This window comes from Daktulosphaira vitifoliae, unplaced genomic scaffold, assembly GCF_025091365.1.
Source record: "Daktulosphaira vitifoliae isolate Bord-2020 unplaced genomic scaffold, ASM2509136v1 Scaffold_1, whole genome shotgun sequence".
Taxonomy (NCBI): Eukaryota; Metazoa; Arthropoda; class Insecta; order Hemiptera; family Phylloxeridae; genus Daktulosphaira; species Daktulosphaira vitifoliae.
The window spans coordinates 27,986,311-28,006,039 of NW_026099572.1; the positions used below are offsets into that span (position 1 = coordinate 27,986,311).

The 19,729-nt window shown below is 25.3% G+C and overlaps 4 protein-coding genes across 11 annotated transcripts in view; 2 read left to right on the forward strand and 2 right to left on the reverse strand.

Moving 5' to 3' along the window:
• The window catches only part of LOC126895428 (beta-mannosidase), a 21,948-nt gene extending 10,399 nt beyond the window's left edge, over nt 1–11,549 (forward strand). The window contains exons 5-13 of one of the 2 annotated variants that reach the window (XM_050667269.1): nt 1,803–2,058; nt 2,543–2,708; nt 6,007–6,203; nt 7,766–8,147; nt 9,409–9,677; nt 9,933–10,080; nt 10,138–10,346; nt 10,406–10,621; nt 11,280–11,549. In XM_050667269.1, the coding sequence (XP_050523226.1) occupies nt 1,803–2,058; nt 2,543–2,708; nt 6,007–6,203; nt 7,766–8,147; nt 9,409–9,677; nt 9,933–10,080; nt 10,138–10,346; nt 10,406–10,621; nt 11,280–11,510 (2,074 nt within the window). In that variant the 3' untranslated portion in view covers nt 11,511–11,549. The remainder of the gene's footprint in view (nt 1–1,802; nt 2,059–2,542; nt 2,709–6,006; nt 6,204–7,765; nt 8,148–9,408; nt 9,678–9,932; nt 10,081–10,137; nt 10,347–10,405; nt 10,622–11,279) is intronic. The other variant, XM_050667270.1, reaches the window with a different exon arrangement.
• On the reverse strand, nt 11,382–15,144 carry LOC126895434 (uncharacterized). 2 transcript variants are annotated; one of them, XM_050667283.1, is made up of 5 exons: nt 15,045–15,144; nt 13,990–14,261; nt 13,663–13,929; nt 12,208–12,360; nt 11,885–12,140 (listed from the first exon to the last, which is right to left on the reverse strand). In XM_050667283.1, exons 2-5 carry the CDS (start codon nt 14,245–14,247, stop codon nt 12,030–12,032), a joined length of 789 nt encoding a protein of 262 aa, XP_050523240.1. In that variant the 5' UTR covers nt 14,248–14,261; nt 15,045–15,144; the 3' UTR covers nt 11,885–12,029. The 2 variants fall into 2 exon arrangements, with proteins under 2 accessions (XP_050523242.1, XP_050523240.1); XM_050667285.1 differs by lacking the exons at nt 13,663–13,929; nt 13,990–14,261; nt 15,045–15,144 and having other exon boundaries at nt 11,382–12,140; nt 12,208–12,357.
• A 254-nt stretch (nt 15,145–15,398) lies between these two features.
• LOC126895435 (lysM and putative peptidoglycan-binding domain-containing protein 1) lies at nt 15,399–18,101 on the forward strand. The gene is made up of 3 exons (XM_050667286.1): nt 15,399–15,891; nt 16,640–16,890; nt 17,791–18,101. Exons 1-3 carry the CDS (start codon nt 15,733–15,735, stop codon nt 17,960–17,962), a joined length of 582 nt encoding a protein of 193 aa, XP_050523243.1. The 5' UTR covers nt 15,399–15,732; the 3' UTR covers nt 17,963–18,101.
• Nucleotides 18,102–18,423: 322 nt separating this feature from the next.
• LOC126895429 (TRAF3-interacting protein 1) overlaps nt 18,424–19,729 on the reverse strand; it is a 16,698-nt gene continuing 15,392 nt past the window's right edge. For all 6 annotated transcript variants that reach the window (XM_050667275.1, XM_050667271.1, XM_050667274.1 and 3 more), the window contains 2 exons: nt 18,986–19,197; nt 18,424–18,918 (listed from right to left, as the gene is read on the reverse strand). In XM_050667275.1, the coding sequence (XP_050523232.1) occupies nt 18,762–18,918; nt 18,986–19,197 (369 nt within the window). In that variant the 3' untranslated portion in view covers nt 18,424–18,761. The remainder of the gene's footprint in view (nt 18,919–18,985; nt 19,198–19,729) is intronic.

Sequence of the window (19,729 nt, forward strand, 5' to 3'; positions counted from 1 at the left end):
GAATAATCCACCAATTTCTCTAAATGAAACAACACTATCTACAGATTTGCATCGAAGCGTTTCTTATGATAGTGATTTTAATCACTGTNGGCTTTTGGAATAATCCACCAATTTCTCTAAATGAAACAACACTATCTACAGATTTGCATCGAAGCGTTTATTATGATAGTGATTTTAATCACTGTCAAATATCATCTATACTTGTCCCATCTATGCCTTGTCTACACTGNTTTTTAAAACTGCCATAACTTTTTTAAATCTTAACAAATCAAAATAATATTTTCTTATATTGAAACCTTAGGTAATTTCCTTTCGTTTGATATCATTTTTTTTTGAAAATCTAACACTTATTCTGCTCACAAGGGGGATTTAAAATAGCAACTTTTTTACAAAAACTAACTTTTTCAACTTAATTTTTGAAAATGTTCCGGAAATACTGCGTCCTTTAAACATATATCAAATTAAAGCATATTTTATGTATTACAAAATGAAAAAAAAAATTTGTTTTGACGACCTATCTACTATGTGCAAATTGCTGTCAAAATTTAAAAAAAAATGTAATATTTGCGATAAAAATCACCTTCTATAAGGATGTTTTTTGTTTTTAAAACTGCCATAACTTTTTTAAATCTTAACAAATCAAAATAATATTTTCTTATATTGAAACCTTAGGTAATTTCCTTTCGTTTGATATCATTTTTTTTTGAAAATCTAACACTTATTCTGCTCACAAGGGGGATTTAAAATAGCAACTTTTTTACAAAAACTAACTAAAAAATTTGTCCCGACGACCTATCTTCTATGCGCAAATGGATACCGTATTCAAAAATATGCTATTTTTCTATTAAAATTCTAGGTTTTGTATATTATTTTATTTTAAAATATCTTATTAGGAGCATATATTGACTTTCATGAATATTATATAATTTAATTGACATAGAATTAAGGTCATAAGACATAAGAAATTAAACTTATTAAATTTTTTTTACTTTTTTATTTTCATACTAAATTTAATAATTATAATTAGTATTTATTCATATATTATATTTTAAAATCAAAGAACTACTAATTAGGATATAATCAAAGAAATAAGAGTTGATGTTGCTTTTGGAATAATCCACCAATTTCTCTAAATGAAACACTATCTACAGATTTGCATCGAAGCGTTTCTTATGATAGTGATTTTAATCACTGTCAAATATCATCTATACTTGTCCCATCTATGCCTTGTCTACACTGTGCCTCGACCCCACTGTGCTACCGTTTTTTATTTTTTGAAATTGTATAAAATTATTATTTTTTAGTTACATTTTAAATTTAACTATGAAGTTAAATATAGGTTGTTATTTTAGCATTGGAGTAAATCAAAAAAAGGTTATTTTATATGTATTAAATTTATGAAGAAATGAGTACAAAAGGCACGTGCCAACAACTAGGACTCAAAGTTAATAAAAATATCAAGGGAAAGAAATATTTTTACGGATATAAAATATATTTTTGGGCGGAAGGGGGTAGCAACATCATAAATTTAAAAATTACTGAATAAAACGATAAAATTATTTCAAGAGAGTTGTAACTCCACTCCTACTTCACTATTCAACTATTATTGTTCAAAAAATAAATTTCGGATTATAAATATTTTTTGTGTAAAAAATAGGTTTTATAACCTATTAAATATTTATATTTGTNATGTCTAGATTTGGTTTTATAACCTATTAAATATTTATATTTGTTATTATAGATGATTTCACTGTTGCAACGTGTAAATTTAGGAAAATTAATTGTTAGTTAATTTTATTTAGGAAAAGTGTTAAGTTAATAATGCTACGTGAAACTATATTAGAAGACATCAAAATAGATGTAGCAACTGTTAATTCATCTCATTGGTTATTAAAATCAGATACTTATATGAAATGTTACCAAGAAGTTGTTAAAGGTTCAATCAGGTTGTCACTAAATGTAGATAACAATACGAAGTTTATAAATGAACGGGATTGTTGCAACGAAATTTGCACTAATGACGAAATTCATATTGTTGTTGAATTATACGTGCCCAAGGTAATAAACTGAATATGAGCATTTATCATGGACAATCATAAATGTTGCTCTACGTTAATTTACGTAGTTATATTGTGTATCTATATATATATATATTTATGTGTGTGTGTGTTTCATTATAATTATATTATTACCAACCTCTGATACCGAAAATTTGTTCGAATATTTCTGACAACTTTTTTTTGCTTTTATCAAATTAATTTTATAAACTGAGACCTTATAAATACGAGCCTTCAGGAAAATTATCGTATTTCTTATCTTTAGATGTGTACTCGCTTTTGTTAAGATATTTTTTAGAAGATATGAATATTTATACACATTATAAAATTAAGTTTAATATTTTTCAAACTTAATTTTTTGGTTTATTCGTAGACACATATAAGTTTAATAATAAGTTAAATAGCTTAATATATTTCGAGTAATTTTAATTATTATTTAAATAGATTAAAATTATCAAAATTGAATTATTAATTGATTTTTTCAGACAAAAATTAAATTGTGGTGGCCAAATGGTTACGGAGAACAGAAGCTTTATAATTTGAAAGTAGAATTTATTAGTAGAATAAGTACCCAAACAAAAACTATTAAAATAGGATTTAGAACAGCTGAACTCATTCAAGAACTTGTTGACAAAAATAATGTCGAAAAAGGTATAAAATGTATTTAATATCTGTACAGTATAATATACTTTAAAATCTATAATATCTAAAGCAGTTGTAATTAGTAGCGTATTCAATGGGTAGTTAGGAGGGCGACCCTCCTTCCTATTGACAAATTTTCTTTCATTTCAGTTGGTAATTTTTAATAAAAGTATTTGAGTGAATATAATTTTTTAAAAACTTCCCATATTTTTAGTTTTGGGTCAACCCTAAGAATATGAATAATATCGACAAATGTACTCTATTACTCAAAAATTTTTTTGAATTTTCTTACGGGTAAGTCAGAGTTGGGACATCCGTTTATGTTTTAGACTTGAAATTTGGTATATGTAAATTAGGGTTGGGTTTTTGACCAGTTAAAATCTTACGCTATCAATTGATTAGATTTTAACGCGTCAATTAGTTAATTCAGAAAAAAAAAAATTGTATTATTTTTTTTAATTTTACTCCATAATAAATCAATAATCAGTCTTCTTTCATTTAGAATTTAGGCCACTCAAGTTAGTCATTTTTTCTAACTAGTGTTGTTAAGTTAGATTAAAAATAAATCTAAGTTGAATTATAATTTATAAGTGACTAAGTTTTAATACTAATCTTACACAGTACTGTGTTTCCTTTAGCTGCACACCATGTTATCAATATATATGGAAGTGTATTGAGATCCGTTTCACGAGTGCGCCGTGGTCATGTGTTAAGGTTTGTAACTTTCGACGCCTTTGGTCGCGGGTTCTAATTCTGTACCACGTCTCTTTTTCAAATGGTTTTCGGTACACTTTCCATATAAAAGATAGTTTTTTAAGAAGAATACATTTTAACTATATACCATAAAAATTACAACAAGAAAATCTATTTTTTATAGTATTTCTAAATACTTAAATACCTTATAATACTACTTTTCTTCGCAATTATTCAAACTACCCGGGGTTGGCCAAAATATATAAATATATATGAAAAGTAAATAATGAACAAATATATAATAAAGTATAGATGAAAAATATACATTATTCATACATTTTTTCATTATTTTAATTTCTTAGGATAATTTTATTTTATTTTATACTACAATTTATTATTATACACTAAATAGTCTAGTAGTAGTTTTGGGGTTCTCCAATATTAAAATTAACCCTGCTAAAAATTCAGGAAAATCATTAGTATATAAATAATTTTATGGAGGGCATAAATAAATTTAGCCTCACTCCAATTGTTTTTCAAACTACAACGCCTATGGTGGTGGATGTGGCATCAAGGAGTATATTCCAATACTCTTTGATAAATAATCATTAGAAATCATCTTTAAAAAAAGCTTTAATTTAAATGAGGGCTTATAATCTCATTTATTTCATTTTAGCCCCCATATATTGACACGGTACCATATTATTATCAATACGCTTATTATACGGACATCTCGTCGCTCTCATCAGCTGCTTTATTACATAGCGAGTCCATGTAATAATGAATCCAGCTTGATTAGAGTACCTCTGCTTTTTAGATTTGGTGTAAAGTTTTTCAACTAGATTGCGGCGACCGTTGAACGCTCTATCCGCTTTTTGACAAGCACTTAGGCACTTCAAAAACAACCCCTCTTTTCTTGGTTAATTTTTATAATTGTTGTATATTATGTAATTTTGCGAAATAAATGTGTTTTTAATTATAAGATACAACATTTTATTTTTATTAAATTATATTATGAACGTCAGGATTAAGAGTGTAATTTTTATAGATTAATAGCTTGTAGTATTTCGACCAAGAGCACTGTCATTTAATATTTTGGTAAAAAAAAAATTACATTTTCATAAGTAGAATGCATAGAATAATTTGATAGTACCTTTCAGTGGCGCGTCCAGAAAATAATATCCGGGGAGCGTATTATCTTTTTATTTGTCCACCAAAAACTTGTGTTTCATGTAAAGTAATTCGACAACCGATCTAAGATCATCGTATCTTTTAATTGAGCTTATGTCGAAGCCTGCGAAAGTTAGGTTTCCTCCTCCAACACTGTGTCAAATGAGCATAATATAATCAAACCAAATATTTAAAAAAAGTTTGCCGCCCTATTGATAATTTGTGCTTTTATCTACCTTTGATGAGCATAGAACAACATTTGACAACATAAAATAAACACAGGAAAATTCTCTAAAAATTAAATCACAAAAAATTTTGCTACCAACTTTTTATTGTAATCTATTTTGTAAAATTCTATACGTTTTTGCTATCTATAAGTTTTTAAACATTTTTTATTTTTAATAAAATGAAAAGTATATATTTTTTATAATGTTAATTATTAGAGTTCCTAAGTTCTAATAAATGTTTTATTATAGAAAGTAACAAAAAATATTCAATTGAGCTGAAGTTATAGGATTTGTCAGAACATGATCGGATACCCTGCGCAGTTTTTCAAATTAAGGGGACTAATTCGTTAACTAGAGGGACTAAGTCCTTTCAGCGTTCCCTAGTTGACTCTATGGATAAGTGATTTATCTAAATTTTCACTATTTAATATAAGACTTTGTCTAGTAATAAATAGCAAAATTAGAATCTTATTAAAATCAATATTAAAATTATCTGAAAAGAGTAGGCGTTTGTGTATCTAGTTGTTTTATTTGTGAATTGAACATAAAATACGGCCTTGGCTATGCCCTTGTCTCTAAAATGATGTGTAACGCTGTCAGTATTTAATATTTATTGGTACGCATTCATTTATTTCTTTAAGATTTTTATTTTAAAAAAGCTCTTATATAATAAAAATATGAAACCTGGTTTTTAAGTTTCAATTAATAAATTAATCAAACATTTCTTTTTTACCGTGATTTTGGAAAAAAATATATTTAAAAAAATATTTTCATTATATTTACCATAATAAAGCATAGTTCAGACAATTTAATTAAAGAGGCTTATATATTATTTTTCGGTTCGATTTTCTAAAACTATGTTGGTCTTATCATGTACTTCATTCTAGTAACAATCAATATACATAAAATCAAGAGTGGACTGAGTTGTCAATGGTCCAGCGGGCAAAAAAATTTTAGCGGATCAGTTCGCTTATAAAAAATTTGAATTGCTCTATAAAAATAAATGATGCGCAAAAAAGAAATTAAAGTCAAGTTTACAAATCTGATTACGCCTAACTATTGTGGATCTCTTTTCTGTTCTACAGACAACAGCCTGAGGGGCAATTGCTCCCTTGCCCCTGTGTTCTGATCACCCCTGCTAAAATTTTGCTTTTAAACTTTTTGCCTGTCTAAATGTGCTTGCAACTTAATAACTTATTTATTTTCAACATTTTTAGGACTTTCGTTTTATTTTAAGATTAATGATGTGCCAATTTTCGCTAAAGGCACTAATTATATTCCGTCAAGTGTTTTTCCAGAGCAAATGAATAATATGGAAACTATTGAAAATCTTTTGAGTTCAGCTAGAAATACTCATATGAATATGATTCGGGTTTGGGGTGGTGGTGTATATGAGTCTGACGAATTTTATAAGGTACTAGAATTGATTATTTCACTATAAAGTATAATTTTTTAGTATCGTGTCTTTTACAGGACGCTAAATTTAAATAAATTATTGTTTGGAGTGTTGAAATGTTAAGGATATTTAATTTTTTTGTTTTATTGAGTAGTGGCATATTTATTTATTAGACCCTCTTTCAATTGACGTAAATTATTATAGATAAGTAGTAGAAAGGTGGTGATTTTCATTATTTTAGACTCTGAAATTAATCTAACACTTCATTATAATTTAATTCCTACTACGTCATTTTAATTAATAAGATATAAGTATTATTTATTTTTATAACGTTATAAAACGATTAATATGCTTAATGTTGTTGTAAAATATTACTCGTATGTTTATGGTTTCTGTTTATTTTTATCTGTGTACAACGTTATAATACGTTATATAATATATTTTATCTATAAAAAAATCGTTTTATGCGTTTGTGAATTCGGCATAAATGCAGTTAAGTTCTCACACGATTTTTCATGTTTTTTTTACACAGATTAAGACCAAAAAAATATAATATTTCTTAATAATAATTGAAAAGTTATAACATTTTAAAATTGGAATTAAGTTAGTTTCTTAACTCTGAGGTAAGCTCCTCACTGAAGCCAATAGGCGTAGGTGATCACAAAATTTTCATTTTTTTATAACGGAATTCTAATAAAAACATAATATCCATATGAATGACGATATTGGGGGACTTGTTGGGTCACTGCACCTTTCAGTTCAATGATTTAATTAGGTAGGAATTAGCCTCGAGTTTCTTTCCTTTGGGGTTGTGAGGCGTAAACTTCCACCCCACGAGAATCCCAAAGAGACTTGAGTCGGTCACCGGAGCCAGCACACACAGGTGATATCAAAATGTGTTCTGACTAGTAATATTTGTTTAAAAAACAATGTAAAATTGAACTTCAAGGTAAAGCCTTTCAAAACTGCAATCTTATAAGATTATAGTTTTGGAAGCCTCTATAGTATGTATAATTATATTTATAGGTACTCACAATTAGCTTTTTCCCTTTATGAATCTTTGACAATAACCATTAACCCAACCAAAAAATAATATCAATGATGAAGGGTTATTACTCTATTTTTTTGCTCACTTAAAACTTATTTAGGAAAATTCAAAATGAATAAAAATTCAAACTTAGCTTTAACAGAAATTAAGTTGCGAAACCTTCTAACACGCCACTAACGAAAAATAAGAAAGAATATTAATGGAGTGCGCGCGGCTTCAAACAGCATTATATGTAAACTTCAGTGCTATAACATTTTAACTATTTTTAACCATAATTTTATTTTTGCATATTCAGAATCGGTTTAAAAAAAACAAAAAGATTAAAAAAATTGTGTTGGAGAAAAACTGCATTTTTTAGATACTCAAGCAATAAATTTGTATATTATTTGTTGTAATAACTATTATAAAAATAATAAAAAGAAATATTTTAAAAAATTTAAAGTTATAATAATAATTCGTGAGTTATTATTACTTTTGAAAAAAATCAAATGTTTTATAAAAAAAAAAATTGCCTTTTGTATTTTTATTACAGATTTGTGACAAATATGGAATAATGATTTGGCAAGATATTATGTTTGCTTGTGGCATGTATCCAGCTCATAAAAGTTTTTTAAATTTGGTGAAAGTGGAAGTAAAACAACAAATCAGAAGGCTACAATATCATCCAAGTATAGTTTTATGGGCTGGCAATAATGAAAATGAAGCAGCCCTTAGAGGAAATTGGTACGGGACAGAAAAAAACTATTCCACATTTGCTAGAGATTACGTAAAATTATATGCTGAAACAATTAGAGAGGTAGTTATAAACGAGGATAAGACAAGGAATTACGTATTATCAAGTCCTTCCAATGGGTTGGATTCCGAAAAAGAAAATTACATTGCTAAGAATCCCTACAGCGCTCTATACGGAGATGGTAAAATTATTATCTTAACTATATATTCAATCAATTTAGATGTACATTTAGAATTATTTTTAACGGAGGTGGCTCAAATATTTAAATATCGTAGTACGCTAAAAGAAATTTTTTTTACTAAAAATTAAAAAAAAAAAGGGTAGCATAGTGGGGTAGCGGCACAGTATGGATATAGGATAGTTGGGACAAGTATAGATAATTACTGACAGTGATTAAAATCACTACATAAGAAACGCTTCGATGAACATCTGTAGATACTGTTTAACTCTTAGAAATTTGTGCAAAAGCAATATAAACTCATATTTCCTTAATTATATCTTAATACACTACTTAATATTCATGATATTCATTGAAGTGATTGAATTTAAATGAGATAAAAATCAATTGAGTTGAAAATTTTTTCTAACTTAAAAAGAAAAGAATGCAATCCCATTAAGTGTTAAAAATTACAAAAATCGTATTTTTTTATTAACTTTGAAGTCCGTTTTCACTATGAAGACAAAATAAAGTTCGAAATTTTTTTTTCAAATAAAAGTATATTACTTAAGCTTTAATTTAAGATGTATATAAAAGTGTGAGCATTTTCAAAAGTTAATTATGTTGATTTGTTCATTTTTAAATAAGTTATGGTAGTTAAAAAAAAAAAGAAAAAATTAAAATTACTGATTTTTAAAATTGCAATTTTTGGGGGGTTCCCCCATTTATGAGGAACAAGGGAATTTTTTTAAATTTGAGGTTAATGTTTACGATTAGATAACATATTAGTAATAGACATATACACAAAAAAAGTTCATCATTGTAAAATTAATACCTTCTCAGTTTCACATTGAAGCTAAAAAAAGATAAAAACAAATGCTACTTATTATAAACAAATGTAGAGATCAATTACAGAGATAGTTTTTCCAACCTATGATTATTTTTTAATCAATTGTCATTACAATTAGAATAATTATTTGAAAAAAACAATGGTAATTAATTTTCTTATTGGTATAACTAATGATTATTAATCCTTGCTCAAATACAGTAGTGTTTTTAGAGATGGGCATAGGAGTGCATGCACCCCTCTATTGACAGTGCAATGTTGATCTTAAAACGTTTGTTTTATTGATTATTATCAACTAAAATTGAATAAACAAAATTTAGGACATAAATAAATAGCTACCTTGAGCTATTTATTTATGTCCTACCAAATATGAATTTCTAATGTTTCTAATGTTCCTATTCAAATAATCAGTTTAACTTTTTATATTTTAATTTTTAGTGCATTATTACAATTATGTAGTTAATAGTTGGAAGTCTACATTTTACCCGTGGACTAGGTTTGCATCTGAATATGGATATCAATCATTACCATCGTATCAAACATTGAAAAAAGCATTAAATGAAAAAGATTTAAGTAAATTACTGTCACCTGCTCTCATTCATAGACAACATTTACCAGTAGGATATATATTAATGTTATTACAAATAAAAATGAATGTACCAGTTCCTAAAAGACCCTCTATATCAGATTATATATTTTTGAGTCAAGTAAGCTACTTGCTTCTTTATAATTTAAAATTCATTACTTTATTATACATTAGATTCTTGTTATGTCGAATCTCAGAGTAGTAGAAAAAGTTCTATGTATCAAAAATTTCGTAGTATTGAGTTTTATTAAAATATAAAAAAAGGTGTATCAAAATTCTAGGGGACTTAAACACTATTCAAAATAACAAAAAAATTGACATAGGAGAATCTATAGTATTTGATTAGATCAAGTGTAATATTACCTTAACTTGATAGGTAGTTCAAGCCAAAGCAATAAAAACACAGACAGAATGGTATAGAAAAAACCGTAATACTTTATTGAAAGATGGCAAGGGTTTAACAATGGGAGCATTATATTGGCAATTAAACGATGTGTGGCAAGCACCCACGTGGTCTTCCATAGGTATATTATTTTGTTTATATTTTTAAAAAGAAGTCATAATAAAAATTATAACTATAGATTATGATGGATGTTGGAAAATGTTACATTATAGTGCCATGGAATTTTTTGCTCCAGTAATAGTAGTTCCAGAGTTAAGCATGAAAAATCTAACAATTCACATTGTGTCTGATCTTTTGACCAATTTGAAAGTTCAAATAAAAATAGAAATTTATCAATGGAGTAGTATTAAGCCCCTTAATACATATTTATCCAAAAACATTAATTTGGTTTGTATAACCTAAAATAATTATTGAATTTTTTGACCTTTCATAAGTTTTATTTATAGGAAAAAAACAGTGCAAGTTACATTGTAAATGAAAATTTTGTAGAATGGATTATTAACAAAACATTAAAATGTGGGTCAAATAGTGATGAAATAAGTAAAAATTGTTTTTTACACACCATGTTATACTTTACAAATGGCACTGAATTATCTCCTTCAAATTATTTGTTTCCTAATTCATTCATTAATATATCTGGATACCAAACACCAATTATATCAGTTAGTGATACTATATAAATAATTTAAGTTAGAATAAGTCATTTTCAGATCAAGATCATTATATCTTGTTGCTGATAGCAAGGACTCAATAATTGTGATAAAAAAAACATTAATTTTTTTTTTCATGTCATAAAAGACAGTAATTTAAAATATTATGTTAAATTGGTTAAAATGTAAAAATTAAATAATCAATAATTATTATTGTTATGTATTATATTAATTATAAGTATTAGTTTTAGATCATAGGGTTAAGATAGCCAAGTTGTCTGTAAACTTTACAATTGTTTCATAAATGAACTATTTATTTGAGAAACGACAGTCATAATATTTGGAAAAATAAATTGTTAAGTGCAAATTAATTAATGTGGATAAATTATAAATAATTTTTAAGATGAAATTTCAAAATATTTCAGTTTGAAATTTTCATTTTGATTTACACTATTTAAAAGTGATTTATCAATCGTAGTTAAATTTTTTTTTACTGATTTTATAAAACTATATGAATAAACATGCATTGTTTCTCAAATAATTGGTTTCAGTGTTTCAATGTTAAAAAAAAAGTTATTTCATTTTTTAATGGGTTCTGATTTTGTAATTTTAATTAGATAGGATATTTTCCAAACAAGATAATAAAGTAATAAGATTATAATTATTTCAGATTTCCAAAATTGAACAAAGAAACAACTATGAAGTAATGGTAGAATTACAATCTACAGGATTAGGTCTATTTGTGTGGTTAAATGTTATTAATACAGAAGGATACTTTAATGAAAATGGTTTTATTATGATAAATATGACAAAATCATTAATTTTTAAATCAAAAAACAATATTTCAATGAATTCTTTTAGTGTAGAAATTAATCATCTTGGAATATACTTTAAAACTTAATATATAAAATAACAAAATATATGTAACTTAAATTATTAACATTTTTTAATTTTTTTTTTTACTTTACTATCTGGTGCATTTGGATTTTGCCCTTTATAAAATAACTTTAATAAATCCATTGCTTGTTCTGCAAGAATACCTTTTTGAATTTTACAATTTAATAATCCGGGACACTCAAAAACAGTACCACAGCCTCCAAAACGATCATTTGCACAACCGTATATAATTGTAGAACAACCAATTTTAACTAGCATAGCTGCACACATGATACAAGGTTCTACAGTCACAACAACTGTTAATTCTGAGAATTTGTTTGATAAACCATCATTCACTAGTTTATCAACACAGTTAACCTCAGCATGACGAGTAGCATTTTTTGTTTCATTAACCGTGTTACACCCTGTAGCAACAATTTTATCATCTTTATCAATGAAAATACAACCAACAGGTACTTCACCAGCTTGTAATGCTTCTTTTGCTAAGTCGAGAGAAATTTTCATGTATTTTTCCCAAGTCATTTTACTTGAAAAGTTGAATGATATTATTGGATTTTAACTGGTTTATAGTTTCAATTTTCCAATTTTCAGCAGTGCCAAGAGCACGAGGGCTTGGATGACGGATATTTATAACCTAAAATAAATTTCAAATTTATATTAATATTATTTTTATTGTAACAATACTTAGTTGGACTTTTTACCTTTACATTACACAAATTAAATTGTTTAACCACTTCTAAAGATCTTTTTTCAACATATTTTCCAATTGCAACAATTATACTGACATTTAACAATTCAATTATACTTCTTAATGATTCATCACAAATATTTTCTAGATGTTTTCTTTTATCACTCTAAAAAAAAAAATTATATATAGTCTTATTAAAAATGCTGGTAAATTATTTATTTTAAAAGTATGTCATTATTTATGGTTGTACTTATCTCTTGCCTCAGAGTATAAAAGATTGAGAAACCTATCTTTATAGGAAGTTAATCAAATTAAAAATTAAGGTCCTTAATAGATTGTCAAAACTGAACGAAAATAACAAATTTATAGCTAAAACACTTATTAAAGAAATTATTAATAAAATAATTAATTTTGAAACAAAATAAAAACCATTTTTATTTATTTTATCAGTATGTAAGTGTTGTAGAAATTCTACATTAGATCAAAATGTAGTTATAAGAAATTCTCATAATAACCTGTTTACCAATTATTATCAAATAAAATTTAGAAAAGTCAATTCACTATTCTGTTTAACATTTACAATTAAGCATTTTTGACTTGTGAAATACAATTGATTAAGACTCACAAAAGGAGGACGACGATTTTCATTAAATTTATATGGATCTAATGTATATTGAATACAAAATCAGATATATTTTGAATTTTTTGCTCATGCCCCCACTAAGTCTTGAAAATTTTTATGCTTAAATAGTTATTTTCCTCTTGAAGAGCACAGCGTGTAATTGTCGAACTGAGAACATATTGTTCTAAGGCGCATACAAACTCTGGATCGAATCTCATTGACTAATGAAATTATTTGTATTTTATCCTAATTTTTTTTCGATGTTGTATCTTTAGATTATTGAATTTAAGTAATATTTGTAAATTTTTTTTCTATTTTATACATCTATATAGTATTATTTGCATTTAAAACACATCTGACGATACAAATTATTGATTGGTTCAGACGTAAAATATAATTAAAATAAAACATTACTTAACACACATTAATATAATTTATTTAAATATGAACCTAGTAAGAGTATATTGATAAAGAGGTAATAATGAAGATTAAATATATTACATTTCACATTGGGAAGGATGATATTTATTATAAAAATAGCAAAATCAAATACTTTTAACTTTTTATACAACATATAAATGTTACTTCAAACAACTTTCTCTGGCAAGCATTTGAAATGCATACTATTATCGAAAACTATCGAATACTATTCGATAGTTTAAAATATTCGAAAATGCCCATCACTAGTTGAAATAGATATTTTAATAACTATTCGTAAGGAAATTTATTAATTTACTGTTGTTATTGCCTAACATTAGTTTAGATAATTGGCTTGTAGTGGTCTATGGGAAACTTGTAAATTTGTGTTAGGATTATATAAAAGTAAACAGTATATATTAAATTTACCTTTAATTCAGCAGGGGTAATATTTTTGGCATTTTTGTTCATTAATGCAAAAGGAAAGTAGTTATGTATAAAGCAATGTTTGAAGAATCTAAATGGATCACCGTCACTTTCTTCATTAATAAGTTCCCAAAATCTTTGACCACTTATTTCTTTATTTGTACAATTTAAACCCAAAATAGGTCTTGAAGGATGAATATTTTGGGGAATATTAACTTCACCATCAATTTGTAAATAATTTTTAACAGCATTAATTTCACCAAACGGAATCTATAAAGAAATAAAAGCTTAATAAATAGCAAATTATTTATTTTTAAATTAAGTTATTACTCCAGTTTGACACATTCCCCAAGGACCAGGGTTCATGCCCAAAAATAATACATTTCTATGGCTGAAAAGGAACTTGGTAACAAATTTTTTATGCAAGTCAGAAGCATAAGTTAGAGGTTTGTAAATGTAAGAGATATCTGGTCCAAAGTTCAATTCTTCTAAATTAGATTGGAGATCATTTTCAAGTTGCAAATAATTGTACACAATTTCATCAACATTGGATTTGTTATTTGGTTTTGAAAAATATTCAGAAAGCATCAGTAATTATATCACTGAAAATTAGTAAATTCTTTTAATGTTAGAGTGTAATGATAGACTAACTAAAACAATTAATTGAAGAACTCTATGCAAAAACAAGATAACTCTAATTTTTTTTTTTTAATCATATTTTGATAATTCTAAATTAAGATTAAAATGATGAATACATCTATTTAAGAAAAAAAATAGTTACTAATAATATTCTTTTAGTAAGTAAGGACTTTCAAGTAGGCAAGAATATAAGTAAAAATTAAAAAATTTCATGGATTTATGAAAAATTGAGTTATTTTGTTAAGTTACGAATCCTCGTAATAAGAGCATTATGAAACAAAAATGTATTAACTTTTCTATTGTTATATCATTGACATAAAATTTCATCTATAATATAGGAGGATTTTTAGCATATTATGACAAAAACACATAATTAATTTATTTATTAGATAATGATATCATTAAATAAATTAGTTTGAAAACATTTTTTGGACTAGAATTTCAGAAGTTATTATATATATAGTTGACACTTTTTTAGGGAGTGAGGGATGAACATAACAAATACTTCATGATTAATAAATTTAGAAAAACATTGAACTAAAAGAAAACAATAAAAAAAACATCAACATTATTTTCTTATTTTTAGATTTGAAACGCACACATATTAGGATAAACTATATAAAAATTTTAGTTGGAGTTACTCCGTAATATATTATTAGTGTAGAAACTCAGAAATACTTCAGTTAATTAGAAGTTCTAAGGGGAAAAGAATTAATTAATTTCCTTTGATTTTATAAATATCTTACCAAAATTCGTAACTGTAGGTTATTTAAACAAAATGAATAATTAATTATTAGTGCTATACTTTATTCATTTGATAAACACACAGACCACAAGGTAAACTGAGTGATCTGATTTATGAAATCAAATAGTCCATTCCGTCGAAAACAATAGTAAATATTCAAGCTCTTTGATTGGTAGAAATTTCGGCGGTGTAGGCCGTTATACAGCTATTTACATTATTTTTATTTGAATACTTTTTATGTAGTCTTTGGTTACCATGAATTTTCTATGATTATTGCATTATCAATGATGAGAAAGTTGATAAGATAAAGTATGGTGGTTGGGTGGTAATTATAGTAATATTCTGTAAGTTGGTTCTTCCAACTATTTTGTAATAACAATTATGTTAATTTTCAATAAATTTGATACAATAGTATCGCTGCGTATTATGTTAATTTAAATTTTGAAGATAAGAAAGTGACTAATCTTTAACTTGCGATTAACATACCATTGTTCTACTTAAAATAATTTGTATAAAATTTAGAAAAAAAATTTAGGTAAAAGTAATATAAAGTAATTTTATTTTTAGTTTTAATACATTTTCGAAAACTAAAAATTCCAACCATATGTTGTAACGGTAAATATTTTTCTCTCGATTTTTGTTAAATGTATTTGTGAAGTTACATAATGCAACAATTAAATATATAACAAATGGATGAAAGAATTAGTATTCGTGACAATACAAAACCACTGAGGAAATATGGAAGCATTAATAGTAACTCCAGTTTTTTACCAAACGCACAATATGTTAAACATATTGTCTCTGAAACTGACACATTGCAAGGCTTGGCGTTAAAGTATAGTGTAACTGTAAGTTTTTAATATTATTTATGTAAATTTTTTATAAATTTCTTGATGTTACAACCTGTCTATTTAATCAACAAGTTAATTAAATTATTTACATTTATTTGAATATGAATTTAAGTAGCTTATGGTTATATTTTGCAACATTGCAATTCATTTAGTCAAAATGACACTTATTGAAAGTTAAAGATTGATAATATTTTTTATAATTATTTATAATAATTTTTAAAATCATTTTGTTATTAGCATAAAAAAAAATAATAGTAATAATAAGTGTATCTAACTGAATTAAATTTACAATTTAATATAATAATCTACTTTTACTACTAGTACAATAGTACATTTATTCTGCCTTAAAAAAATTTTTCATGATATATTATAAGAATTCCATTTTATTTGTAATAAGTATACTTATTATTTTTAAATATGTATGTTTCAAATAAGAAAACTAAGTTTATTGGCTTTAACTTTGCTTTTGAGCCATGATGATTTGGGTTTTGTAGTTTATCACTTAAGATTTTATACCAAATTCAGTTTTATCAACTTTGTAGGAGTGTGAATAAATTAATTTCTATGTCTTTATAAATGCATTGAATTGTGTTTTTAATTTTTTGTTGACTTTATTCTAAATCTGTCCATCATTCTATGCTGTAATTAATTATAAATAAATGTGTTGCTCAATAATAGAAGCGTTTTTAAAGTGGTTTTTCTATTATGAAAAGTTTGAATATTTAATTAATATTTTTAATTTTAGACCGAACAAATAAGAAAAGCGAATCGTCTATTTACAAATGATAGCTTATTCTTGAGGGAACACTTGTATATACCAACAGGAGATGTTAATGCTACAAAAAATAATAATGAAATTATAAAAAATAATGATGAATTGAAGTCACCATCATGCAATGAATATAATTTAGATGATTGCAATAATTTCCTTAACAAAATTGACAGTAAAATTGCCAGTGCAAGAGCACAAGTTATTGAAAGTCAAGATAGAAGTGTGTAAGTTTATAAAATGAATTAAATAGCATTCTGATTTTTATTGTTGTTAAAAAAATTGATTCAATCAATTAAATAAATCGAGATACAATTAGATAAAAGTGGCTAATTTTTTGTTACACACTTATTAAATAAATGTAGGCTAAAGAATTAAAATAAAAATTTTTTTTATTTGTATCAACTATTAAAAAGTTAGATTGTAATTGGGTTAGTAAGTGAAGGTACTATACCTCTCTTTTTATCATTCAAAATGTTAGTCCTAAAGTTTTTAAGTTTAAACAGTTTTTTTAATTGTCATTAAAAGAAAATTAAAAGAAAATCAATTAGACTATTTTTTAATAGTGATGTTATAAATCTTGTATTTAGAATCAAACCGAATTCTTAACTTTTAATTTGAAATAAAACCAAACCAAAACTTAATTTTTCAGTTGAACCTGAATTGAAACAGACATAAATTTTAATAATTTTTAGGTAAAACTATATCATTATTCAAAAAATCTGGTACGATATTTGATTATACCAGTCAGATTGTCAAATCTATTTACAAAGAAACAGTTTGGTTCAATTTTTTTTTAATTTTATGTTCTATTTTTAAACTGTACCAAGTATCTCAAAGTTGATTTGGTTTGAAAATGAATGGTTTAAACATCACTACTTTTTAATATATATATTTTTTTTTTTACTAAGGCTGTAAACAAAAATGACAATTCTCAAAGGTAATTGATAAAGATATACCAACAAATTTTCTTTGAGCCCTTTGATGTGTATACTCTGAAACCTTTTCTAATATTAATTAAAATTGTCATTTATAATGTATGGTATTGTTAAAATAAAAAAAGTCAATTCATTTTACTTTTGTGTTGTAAACACCTTTTTTTAATTTTTCCTTGTGTATCTATATAGATATTGTCCAGAAGAACAAGTAATTTTTACTCGTGAGAGATTGTCAATGCGTAGAATTCAGGGTATTTCTTCTGCAGTTGATGATTTACCAGTTATCATAACACAAAATAAAAAACTGATGAATTCCAGACAACGATTAGAACAAAAAGAAGAAGAAATGTTTTCTCTGTGATATAAAATAATTTTATTTAGTTAATTTTACATATGTTAGTTTTATTAATCTAGTATTTTTCGTTTTTGTTGAGTAAGCAATTAAATTTTAGTTGACAATTTAAGAATAACAGTTATATTTTCTGAACTAATTTCATACTTAGGATTTTAATACAAATGTACTATAAAGTAATGTTTGCATATAACTATTCTTATGTGATTAGATTGATTCCTGTTTTATTATTTTTGTATTAAAGCTATATAATTGATTTTTGTTTAATATTATGATGTTAATACCTTTAATAAAAATAACTTGTATTAATAATTTTAAATATGTATCATTAAAATATTATTTGTTAATGCACATGGCTAATGACTACAGAGTATATAGTATTAATTTCCATGTTATATTTAAAAACTATTTTCGAAAACTGTTAATTATAAATTGATATAAATTACAGATAAGTTATATAAAAAAGTTAATTAAAATTAACAATAAAAAATAAAATGTTGAGTTGCATATTTCATTAGAATAAGGTAAAAAAAATTTTTTCATTAACGATTTAAGATACTTGATCATTCAAATCATTCAAGTATTATTACAACTAGTATTTAAGTTTTTACAACTTGTTAACCTGATTATTATTTTTTTGGCAAATGAATTAAAAAAACATCATTATACTTACTATTATTAATTATGTAAAACAACTAGTTTTTATTCATTCTTATGCACATTAATTTAGCTGATGATCAATAAATAAATAAGTATTGAAATTAAAAATAAAAAAAAAATACTCCCAGTTTAAATTTTAATAATTAATTCATTTAGTGAAACGCTCAGTTATTAAATAGTTTATGTGATATTTGTTTTTGAAAATGTTTGCTTTAGCATAATTTATCATTTCTATTTTTTCTTCAATATCATTTTTAAGCTTTTCTAACTGAATTTTAAGTGGATTGATTTTATCTTCAGAAATTCTATAAAACCATAATGTATGGTTAGTTGAACTAACATATAAATTATAATTTAATTTAAAAATTATACCGTTTTTCTAAATCCAATTTTTCATTAGTACGCTGATTAAAACTTTTCCACTGGTTTAACTCTCGATTCATTTGATCAATGTTTTCTTGCATGTTATTAATGAGTTTACTAAGTGGGTTTGTAGATTTTGTGATAGACTGGATGTTTTGTTTTATTATGGCCATTTGTTTAACTAAAATTTCCTTTTCTTTTATATATCTTCCCTCCCATTCCTATTTAATTAATTTATAAATTAATATTCATTTTAGCTTTGATGCATAGCTGAGTAGGTATTGCTTTTTTCTGCTATGTTTTTTGTATGTCAGTAGACCAAATTGATCTTAGTGGACCTATAATACTTAATGATACATCAAAAGTTCACATATTGTATCAAGTTGAACTATGAGTGTCAAAGTATTTAAAAATTCCTTTTAATATCCATACAGAAAAGTGTCCCAAAAATTACAATTGTTATAAAAAAACAAAGCGATGTAATTTCATTAAATACTACAAAATAAAACGGTAGCACAGTGGGGTCGCGGCATAGTAGAGACATTGCATAGTAGGGTCCAGTATAGATTTAATCTGACAGTGATTAAAATCACTATCATAAGAAACGCTTCGATGCAAATCTGTAGATAGTGTTTATTTTTAAAAAATTGATGGATAATTGCAAAAGCAACATCAACTTCTATTAAAATAAAATACAAAACCCATAATTATCATACAAAAATAGTATATTTTTCAATATGGTAGCCATTTGCG